Source organism: Myotis lucifugus, unplaced genomic scaffold, assembly GCF_000147115.1.
Source record: "Myotis lucifugus unplaced genomic scaffold, Myoluc2.0 scaffold_3226, whole genome shotgun sequence".
Lineage (NCBI taxonomy): Eukaryota > Metazoa > Chordata > Mammalia > Chiroptera > Vespertilionidae > Myotis > Myotis lucifugus.
In genome coordinates, this window is record NW_005874274.1 from 658 (window position 1) to 11,792 (window position 11,135).

Below are 11,135 nucleotides of genomic sequence, written 5' to 3' on the forward strand. Positions count from 1 at the left end.
CTTCCGTCTGGTTATGTCTTCTTCTATCTCTTTTTTCAGTTCCCTATAGATTTCCATGTATAGGTCTTTTACCTCCTTAGTTAAGTTTATTCTTAGGTATCTTAATTATTTTTGGTGCGATGGTCAACAGGATTGCTTTTTTAGTCTCTTTTTCTGTAAGTTTACTATTGGTGTATAGAAATTCCATACATTTCTTGGTGTTACATTGTCAAATTCATTTATTAAGTCTAATAATTTTTTGATGGAGTCTTTAGGATTTTCTATGTACAGTATCATGTCATATACAAATATGGACAGTGTTACGTCTTCTTTTCCAATTTGTATGCCTTTTATTCCTTCTTCTTGTGTGATTGCAATGGCTAGTACTTCCAGTCGAGTAGGAGTGGTGAGAGTGGGCATCCTTGTCTGGTTCCTGTTCTTAGGGAAAATAGTTTTAGTTTTTGCCCATTGAGTATGATGTTGGCTGTGGGTTTGTTATATGTGGCTTTTATTATGTTGAGATGTGATCTTTTATCCCCACCTTGCTGAGAGTTTTTATCAAGAAGGGGTGTTAGATTTTGTCAAATGCGTTTCCTGCATTAATTGATATAACTATGTGATTTTTATGTGTCAGTTTTTTAATGTGATGTATCACGTTTATTGATTTGCGGTTGTTGTACCATCTTTGCATCCCCAGGATAAATCCTACTTGGTCATGGTGTATGATCTTTCTGATGTACTGCTGGATCCAATTTGCTAGAATTTTATTGAGGATGTTGGCATCTGTTCATGAAGGATATTGGCCTGTAGTTCTTTTCACTGTGTTGTCTTTATCTGGTTTTGGTATTAGGGTGATGCTGGCTTCATAGAATGAGCTTGAAAGTGTTCCTTCCTCTTGACTTTTTTGGAGTAGTATGAGGAACATAGGTTTTAGTTCTTCATTGAATGTTTGGTAAATATCCCCTTTGAAGCCGTCTGGCCCCGAGCTTTTGTTTGCTGGAAGCTTTTTGATGTCTGCTTCAATTTCTTCTATAGTTATTGGCCTATTGTGATTTTTAGATTCTTCCTGATTGAGTATTGGAATGTTGTATTTTTCTAGATATACACTTGTGCCCTCTCTCAGACTAGGACCCCTCAGGAGATAACATTTCTAGGAATATGTCCATTTCCTCCTTGTTGTCTAGTTTGTTAGAATAGAGTTGTTCATAGTATTTTTTAGCAATCCTTTGTATTTCTGTGGGGTCTGATGTAATTTTGCCTCTTTTCATTTCTGATTTTGTTTATTTGGGTCCTCTCTCTTTGCTGCTTGTTGAGCCTCTCTAGAGGTTCCTCAATCTTGTTTATCCTTTTAAAGAACCAGCTCTCGGTTTCAATGATCTTTTGAATTGTTTTTTTGGTTTCCATGTCATTGATTTCTGCTCTGATCTTTATTATGTCCTTCCGTCTGCTCACTCTGGGCTTTTCTTGTTGCTCTTCTTCTAATTCTTTAAGTGGTAGAGTAGATGATTTACTACCATTTTTCTTGTTTTTTGAGGTAGCCTGTAGAGCTATAAACTTCCCTCTCAGGACTACTTTCATTGTTTCTCATAGATTTTGGATTGTTGTGTTTTTATTATCATTAGTTTCCGTGATGCTTTTAATTTCTTCTTTGATCTCTTTGGTAACCCAGTCATTGTTTAATAGCATGCTATTCAGCTTCCAAGTGTTTGAATTTTTTGGATTGTTTTTATTGTAGTTTATTTCTAACTAGAGGCCCGGTGCACAAAAATTTGTGCACTGGGGAGGGGGGTGTCCCTCAGCCCAACTTGTGCCCTCTCTCAGTCTAGGACCCCTCAGGAGATAACGACCTGCTGGCTTAGGCCCATTCCTGGGTGGCAGAGGGCAGGCCGAATCCCTAGGTGCCTGCCCCGCAGCTCCTGGTCGGTCTCAGAGCAGGGCCGATTGGGGAATTGGGGCACCGCCCCCTGTCATTCACAGAGCAGGGCAGATCAGGAGGTTGCGATGCCACCCTCAGTCACGCTCAGGGTAGGGCCAATTGGGGGGTTGGGGTGCCGCCCCCTGTCACACTCAAGGCTGGGTCGAAGGGGAGGTTGCGGCACCACCCCCTGTCACACACAGAGCAGGGCGGATCAGGGGGTTGGGTCGCTGCCCCCGTCACGGAAAGAGCTGGGCAGATGAGGGGGTTGGGAGCTCCCCCCTGTCACGCACAGAGGAGGGCCTATCAGGGGGTTGGGATCTCTCCCCTATCACGCACAGAGCAGGGCCGATCAGGAGGTTGCGATGCCACCCTCAGTCACGCTCAGGGTAAGGCCGATTGGGGGGTTGCGGCGCCGCCCCCTTTCACACTCAAGGCAGGGTCGGTGGGGAGGTTTGGGCGCCGCCCCCTCTCACCCACAGAGCAGGGCCAATCAGGGGGTTGGGGCACTCTCCCCTGTCACACTCAGGGCAGGGCCAATGGGGAGGTTGTGGCTCCACCGCGTCACACACAGATCAGGGCCCATGGGGGGTTGGGGTGCCACACCCTGTCACACACAGTGCAGGGCCCATCAGGGGGTTGGGGAGCTTCCCCTTATCAGGCACAGAGCAGGGCCGATCAGGGGGTTGGGGCGCCTTCCCCTGTCACAAACAGAGCAGGGCAGATAGGGAGGTTGTGGCGCCGCCCCCTGTCACACACAGAGCCGCAGGGCGATCCGGGGGTTTGGTCACTGCCCCCTGTCACGCTGCTCCATGAGCCAAGAGGCCTTGTGGCTCCACTGATCCCACTGCTAGGAGGCCTCGCTGCTCCGCTGATCCCGGTGCTGGGAGGCCTCGTGGATCCACTGATCCCGGTGCTGGGAGGCATATTACCCTTTTACTATATAGGATAGAGGCCTGGTGCTCGGGTGGGGGCAGCTGGTTTGCCCTGAAGGGTGTCCTGGATCAGGGTGGGGGTTCCGCTTGGGTGCCTGGCCAGCCTGGATGAGGGGATGATGGCTGTTTGCAGCTGGTCACACCCCCTTCAGGGTGGGGGTCCCCACTGGGGTGCCTGGCCAGCCTGGGTGAGGGGATGATGGCTGTTTGCAGCTGGTCACACCCCGTTCAGTGTGGGGGTCCCCACTGGGGTGCCTGGCCAGTCTGCTTGAGGGGCTGAGGGCCGTTTTCAGGCTGGCGGGTGACTGAAGCTCCCAACCTCTCCTTTTTCCTTTTTTTTTTTTTTTTTATTCTGGCATTTATTTACCTTCTATGGCTGTCACTGGAGCTGAGAGCTGGCTTTAGCTGTGAGACCTCAGCTGCTGAAAGCAGGTTTCTGGGCTTTGTTTACCTTCTGTATTTGAAACTTTGTTGCGACTCCAGCTCTGAGATCCCGGCTGGCTGAAAGCAGGTATCTCGGGTTTTGTTTAGCTTCTATATTTGTAGCAATGTTTCTTAGAGAGCAGCTCAGAGCCCAGCAGCAGCAGCAGGCGGGGAAGCTTGGCTTCCGCCATCACTGGAGCAAGCAAGCCTCCTGTTCGCGTCATTTGCCTGGCTGCCGGCTGCCATCTTGGTTGGCAGTTAATTTGCATATTGCCCTGATTAGCCAATGGGAAAGGCAGCGAAGTTACGGCTAATTACCATGTTTCTCTTTTATTAGATAGGATGTTATGCCATTGTGGTCTGAGAAGATGCTTGATATGATTTCAATCTTCAATTTGAGGAAACTTTGCTTGTGACCAAATATGTGGTCTATTTTTAAAATGTCCCATGTGTACTTAGAAGAACATATATTCCATGGCATTGGGGTGAAATGTTCTGAAGATGTCAATTAAGTCCATCTGATCTAGTGAGTCATTTAGGATTGCTGTTTCTTTGCTGATTTTTTTGTCTAGAGGATTTATCCAGTGATGTCAGTGGTGTATTAAAGTCCCCTACTATGATTGTATTGTTGTCGATCTCTCCTTTGATATCTTCCAGGAGTTTTTTTTAATGTATTTGGTGCTCCTGCATTGGGTGCATATATTTTTATCACGGTTGTCTCCTCTTGTTATATCGTTCCCATTAATATTATGAAGTGGCCATCTTTATCTCTTGTTATGGCCCTTATTTTGAGGTCTATTTTGTCAGATGTAAATATTGCTACCCTGGCTTTTTTTTTTCATTTCTGTTTTCCTGAAAGATATTTTTCCATCCCTTCACTTTCAGTCTGTGTGAATCCCTTGTTCTGAGGTGTGTCTCATGTAGACAGCATATATATAGGTCATGTTCTTTTTATCCATTCAGCTGCTCGATGTCTTTTGATTGGAGCATTTAGTTCGTTTATGTTTAAAGTTACTGATAGTTATTTGTAGCCATTTTTATTTTTTGTACCTGTGTTCTTTCTTCCCTTGTTATTTCTTCTTTTTACACCATTCCCTTTAGCATTTCTTGCATTGCTGGCTTGGTAGTGATAAATTCCCTTAGCTTTTTTTTGTATGTGAAGATCCTTATTTGCCCTTCAATTTTCAATGATAGCCTTGCTGGAGAGAGTATTCTTGGACTTAGTCCCTTTCTTTGTATCACTTTGTAAATTTCCTTCCATTCTTTTCTGGCCTGATGTGTTTCTGTTGGGAAGTCATTTGATAATCTAATGGTTTAGAGCCCTTGTACGTAACTTTCTGTTTCTCTCTTGCATCCTTTATGATTCTCTCTTTGTCCTGAACATTTGCCATGGTAATTATGATGTGTCTTGGTGTGGGTCTTTTCGGGTTCATCTTGTTTGGGACTCTGTGCTTGCATGACTATTTTCTTTTCCACATCAGGGAAGTTTTCTTTTTTTTTCTAAATATATTTCATTGATTTTTTACAGACAGGAAGGGAGAGGGATAGAGAGTTAGAAAAATCGACCAGATGCCTCCTGTGCACCCCCTACTGGAGATATACCTGCAAACAAGGTACATGCCCTTCACCGGAATAGAATCCGGGACTCTTCAGTCCACAGGCTCTAGCCACTGAGCCAAACTGGTCAGGGCCAGGGAAGTTTTCTGACATTATTTCTTCAAATGGGTTTTCTAACCATTGTTCCTCTTCCTGTTGTTCTGGCACCCCTATTATTTGTATGTTGATCGTTTCATGTTGTCCCATAGCTCCCTTAGGTTCTCCTGCTGTCTTTTAATTTTTTTTTCCAATTTCAGTTCAGTTTGGTTGTATTCTGCTTCCCTGTCTTCTAATTCACTAATTTGGTCTTCCACTTCTCCTACTCTACTGCTGAAACATTACATGGTATTTTTTATTGCAGCTATGTCATTCTTTATTTCTTCTTGATTCTTACATAAGTTATTTCTTTTTTTCATCCATCCTGTTTATGAACTGTATGACGCTTATTCTGAATTCTTTTTCTGACATATTGCATGCCTCTGTTCTACTTAGCTGCTTATCTGGTGATGCCTCCTTTTCTTTCCTTTGGGGGTTTCTTCTGTGTACCCATTTTTTATCTCACCGACAGATCTAGATATGGATTCTTGCAGGCCCTGTTCCTTGGGTGGCAGTGGCTCCTCGGGCTGCATTTGCCCACTGGGCCTTCACAGCAGCAACTGCTTCTCAGTTGGCAGTGGCTCCTATAATGGGTGCTGTTCGCAGCAGTGGTGGCTCCTCTGGTGGGTGGGGGAGGGCTGCTCGCACAGCTGCTGCTCCTCAGACTGGGGTGGGCTGCTCAAGAGGCTGCTGCTTCTCGGATGGGGGCAGGCTGCGCGTGCCTGCTGCTCCTCGGACTGGGCAAAGATTTCTTTATATACCCGGTGAAATTTAGAGGTAAATGTGATGATGCAGATATTTAAGGGTTACAGTGACAATATCTTGTTAGGAGTCCTCTTATCAGATGTCTGGATAGCCACGACTCCTTTAGCACCCAGCTGGCGGGAGGCTCCCTGGCGCCCAGCAACCGCTGCACACTATGGGCGAGGCCAGAGGGTAGAATGCTTGCTGGCCTAGCAATAGCCTCACATTCTGCACCAGGACTGGCTTTCATGCTGTGGCCACTGTGGGAGGTGGTTGTCATAAGGACGGAAGTTGTCATGTAGAGTGTGGTGGAGAAATAATCATTTTGCAGTGGCAAATACCTTCAAAAGATGAGTGACCTGAGATTAACTGGAGGCCGAAGAGTAATTCAAATAACAAGAGTCTAGGGTTGGTACATACACGTTTTCTAAACTCTCACCAGGATGTTGTTGTGACCCTCAGTGTGGCCTGGCTGTGGGGAGTTGAAGTTCGTTTTGTGGATTAGCTTAGAGCAGTGATGGCGAACCTTTTGAGCTTGGCGTGTCAGCATTTGGAAAAACCCTAACTTAACTCTGGTTGCCGTGTCACATATAGAAATTTTTTGATATTTGCAACCATAGTAAAACAAAGATTTATATTTTTGACATTTATTTTATATATTTAAATGCCATTTAGCAAAGTAAAATCAACCAAAAAATGAGTTCATGTGTCACCTCAGACATGCGTGTCATAGGTTCGCCATCACTGGGTTAGAGGCTTGAGTGAGACTCACTGGGCATGGTGCAGAGGGCCATCGGGGCTGGGACTTGAGTGAAGGTTAAGTGAGGGATGTTGGCTGTGAATAGTGAAGGGACATCAAGTGCAGCATAACAGGAGATGGGCTATGGATATCTGAGATCTGATTGTTGTTCTTAATAGTTGGGGTTGAAGGGGAAAAAAAAGCAGTCATGGAGAGAGACTTACATAGCACCACTCAAGGCTGCCACTATGAGTGTGGACTATCAGATACTGGGCAGTACGTGATCCTGATTCAGTTTGGCAACCGTCCTCTGGACCACACATGCTGAGTAATAAGTAAAGGCCGGGAGATGAGTATGGGGGCAGGAGCTGTGGAAGTGCAGGTTTGAGAGAGGTGTGGTAGATGGAGTGATGTGCACTTGGAGAGGGAATGTGAATTCATGGCGACAGCACCATGACATTGACATAAGAGTGAATGAAGGAAGAGTCCATTTCTGGTGGTGCCTGGATGGAACAGTAAGGTGAATTTTAGGGTAATTGCCTGTAAAGAGCGGTGTGTGGGTGCCACATTCTAGGTTAAGAGCTTAGGTGCCATTTAACTAACCACCTGCTTTTTGTTGTTGGGAGTGACACACTGGTTGATGGGAATGAGATAGCATTCATCAATGGTACCCAGGCTTGTAAATCTCCACTGGCACGGGTAAGGGTGAAGGGTAAGAGAGAAATAGATTATGGAGATGGTGACCTATATTTTTGGAAAAGAGGTGATTAGGAAATAATATATCCACGCCACGACAATTTGCACTACCTTTGAAGTTGTGCGTCTGGGAAAGAAGCTGTGTGAGAGAAGTGTTGTTCAATAAGAAGACAGTGGCTTTGGTGGGATGAAGGCCTGGTATTTTCTGGGATGTGAAGCGTGCAAAGAGCAGATGGGTGGGGAATATGACAGACTTATAATCTTAGGCGTGATTCTGATCATGGGCTGTACTGTCCCAATTATGACAGGATGTGAACTTTGAGGACGTGGCCATTGCCTTCTCTGAAGAGGAGTGGGTGATCCTGGATGATGCTCAGAGACTTCTGTACCAGGATGTGATGCTGGAAGTGTTTGCCCTTGTATCATCTGTAGGTAAGACCTTCACATTCTCCCAGTGTCCTGAGGTGATGACCTCTCTTTCTTTACACCTCAGGCGTAGCTTTCTCTCTCCCACAGCCAGAACATGGCCTCTGCTAATGTCCCCCTCTGTCCTGTCAAATGTGCTGTGGCTGCCAGGGATGAGCTGGATGGGGAGCCCTGAGTAAAGGACTCCAGGAACATCCCTAACACCCGTAACCTCAAAAAGTACAGGAAGTGTCAGGGAGTCAAGAGCCTAGCAGTGAGTTTAATGGGTCCCAGCTTGCACTTTCTCTTCATGGGAAGCTGACAGTGTCCACATGCATGACTTCACCTTCTGCCCTCTTTCTCTTGGTATGCGTTCTTGTGCCACATTATGGTCTTTACCTACATAAACCATGGGCTGTTTTGGTAAGGCCCCCGTTCAAATGTATGTAATATTCTCTTCCCTGAATACTATAGCAAGCTGTTTAGCTCTGGCCCAGTGCAGACTACTCACTTCTTCATCACCTGTTCATCTGCATTGGTGCCTCTGCAGTAATCTGCAACGTTGACTTGTACATGTGATATGTGCATAGAAGTGCTAATTAGTCCTTGAAACCAGCTACTCCTTTATTGAATTTTACTTGGAGTAAGACCTAAACAACTTCTTCCACAGCTCTCCCCCACCCCCCATCCCCGGTAAACAATACGTGCATAATGCTGTTAGTTGAAGGATGGGCTGGAGATCCATATTCTCATCCATGTGGTGCTTGCCATGTTTCTGGTGAGGCCTCCCTGTTTTGTGATCTTCATTAGCGTAGAAAGTCACAAGAGCCTGTTATTAATCCTTCCTGCACATCTCTTATTTTCAGACAATTGCATGGAACCAACGTGTGATGTGTAACACACTTTTGCAATGGGACTTCCCCCTGCCACCACATTCAACATTCATTTCCTCACCATTTCTCACTTTTCAGGTTGTTGGCATAAAATGGAAGATGAGGAGGCCTCTTCTGATCAGCAAGTATGTAGACAAGGCAAGTTACAGGTCCGGACTTCTAAGACAGCTCAAGACACCCATAAGAACCATCTCTGTAAGCGGTGTTTCTCTCTGTTGCAACATATTTTGCACCCGACTGGGTCACATGCAGCGTACTTTGAGCAGAAAGCCTTCTGTAGCGACGCATGTGTTGGAGAATTCTGTTTCAGTGTAAACCCTCACCAGCAACAAAAGAATGAATGTGGAGAGGGGCCCTGGAAAGAAGCTATGGACGGGACCTCTTTTGTGAGCAGGTGCAGCTTCTCCTTACCTTCGGTGCCTTCAACCAGCAGGGAGGTTGGGGAAGACTTGCAATCCAAGTCAGAGCTTCCCCAGCACCAGGCCACTCTCAACACTGAGGAGCTACCCTGTAGCAGTGAGATTTCACAGGAATTTCTCCGTGGAAAAAGTCATCACCGGTGGGATGAATGTGGAAACGCTGCCAGCCACAACCTGAAAGTTGTTCAGTGTGAGGGTGTGTGTTCTGGAGAACTGATTTATGAGTGTAACAAATGTAGGAAAGTGTTTATACGAAACTTGAACGTCATTCGACATAGAGTTCACACTGGAGAAAAGCAGTATCAGTGTAATGAATGTGGGAAGTTCTTCAGAAAAAGACCTTCACTTGTTAGACACCAGAGAGTTCACACTGGAGAGAAGACATATGTGTGCAAACATTGTGGGAAGTCTTTCAGTTACAACTCTAAGCTCAAAAAACACAACAGAGTTCACACAGGAGAAAAGCCGTATAAGTGCAGTGAATGTGGGATATCCTTTCGTCAGAAGACCCACCTCATGGAACACCTCAGAGTTCACACTGGACTGAAACCATATGAGTGCAGACATTGTGGGAAATCCTTCAGCTCCAAGTCTAACCTCAAACAACACAACAGAGTTCACACAGGAGAAAAGCCATATAAGTGCAGTGAATGTGGGATGTCCTTTCGTACAAGGACTCAGCTCACTAGACACCTCAGAGTTCACACCGGAGAGAAGCCGTATGAGTGTAGAGAATGTGGGATGTCCTTTCGTACAAGGGCTCAGCTCAATGTACACCTCAGAGTTCACAGTGGGGAGAAGCCATATGAGTGTAGGGAATGTGGGAAATCCTTCCGTTACAGGTCTAACCTCAGACAACACAACAGCGTTCACACTGGAGAAAAGCCATATAAGTGCAGAGTATGTGGGATGTCCTTTCGTAGAAAGGCTCAGCTCACTGTACACTTCAGAGTTCACACTGGACTGAAACCATATGAGTGCAGACATTGTGGGAAATCCTTCAGCTCCAAGTCTAACCTCAAACAACACAACAGAGTTCACACAGGAGAAAAGCCATATAAGTGCAGTGAATGTGGGATGTCCTTTTGTACAAGGACTCAGCTCACTAGACACCTCAGAGTTCACACCGGAGAGAAGCCGTATGAGTGTAGAGAATGTGGGATGTCCTTTCGTACAAGGGCTCAGCTCAATGTACACCTCAGAGTTCACAGTGGGGAGAAGCCATATGAGTGTAAGGAATGTGGGAAATCCTTCCGTTACAGGTCTAACCTCAGACAACACAACAGCGTTCACACTGGAGAAAAGCCATATAAGTGAAGAGAATATGGGATGTCCTTTCGTAGAAAGGCTCAGCTCACTGTACACCTCAGAGTTCACACTGGACAGAAACCATATGAGAGCAGACATTGTGAGAAATCCTTCCATTACAGGTCTAACCTCAGACGACACAACAGCGTTCACACAGGAGAAAATCCATATAAGTGCAGAGAATGTGGGATGTCCTTTCGTATACGGGATCACCTCACTGTACACCTCAGAGTTCACACTGGAGAGAAGCCACATGAGTGTACTGAATGTGGGAAGTCTTTTAGCCGAAAAGCCTACCTTAATAAACATCTGAGAGTTCACACTGGAGAGAAGTGTTAAATGTGCAGGGAATGTTTCCTTTTATTCACTTAGAATAACAACAATGAAGGAGACTCTTTGCGACCTATTTTCCTGAATTTAAACCCCTTTTAATGGAACATACACTCTTCTAGATTCCTCATGTTTCCAGTACAGGTGAAGCTTAAACGAGGTGCATTGCACTTTGTAACATGCCCAGGTCTTCTACCTGATTGATTTGTGCCTGAAGAGATTTCCCCTCTACCACCTGGCTGACCTGAAGAGTGTGTATCAGTCCCAACCACTGCGTGCTCAGGGGAAATGTATTTTGTGTTGTCACTTGTGCTTGAGAACATTAGGAACCCTCTGCTCCTGACAGGATCTTCATTTATCTCCGAGGAGGTAATGCACCTGACCCAGGGTTCATACAGGGCACCTTCCTCAGCTAAGAAGTGCGGACTCTGTCCGGGACATGTGGTTCTCACATAATGCTGTGATGAATTGTTTCAAATTCTGATTCACCAACCTGCAAACCGCCTTGTCCTGTTTTCTGGTTTGTGATCTTTAGTAAAGGTATTTTTTCTTTAGTACCTTTAATTTTCTTGGTTATATTCACCCCCAGGGATGATTATCAAGCACTATTGTGGTCTCCGTTGTATAATTTACAGATATTGTGTGGATCCCAACGTT

At 45.6% G+C, this 11,135-nt stretch overlaps 1 protein-coding gene across 1 annotated transcript; it reads left to right on the forward strand.

Annotated features, from left to right (window-relative positions):
• Window positions 1-7,431: 7,431 nt before the first annotated feature.
• LOC106695809 (zinc finger protein 345-like) lies at window positions 7,432-10,819 on the forward strand (the record flags this gene model as incomplete). The annotated part of the gene is given in 2 exon segments (XM_023749150.1): window positions 7,432-7,555; window positions 8,500-10,819. Coding segments are annotated over 2 exon segments (2,112 nt in total), but the record flags the coding sequence as incomplete, so codon positions are not given.
• Between the last annotated feature and the right edge of the window lie 316 nt (window positions 10,820-11,135).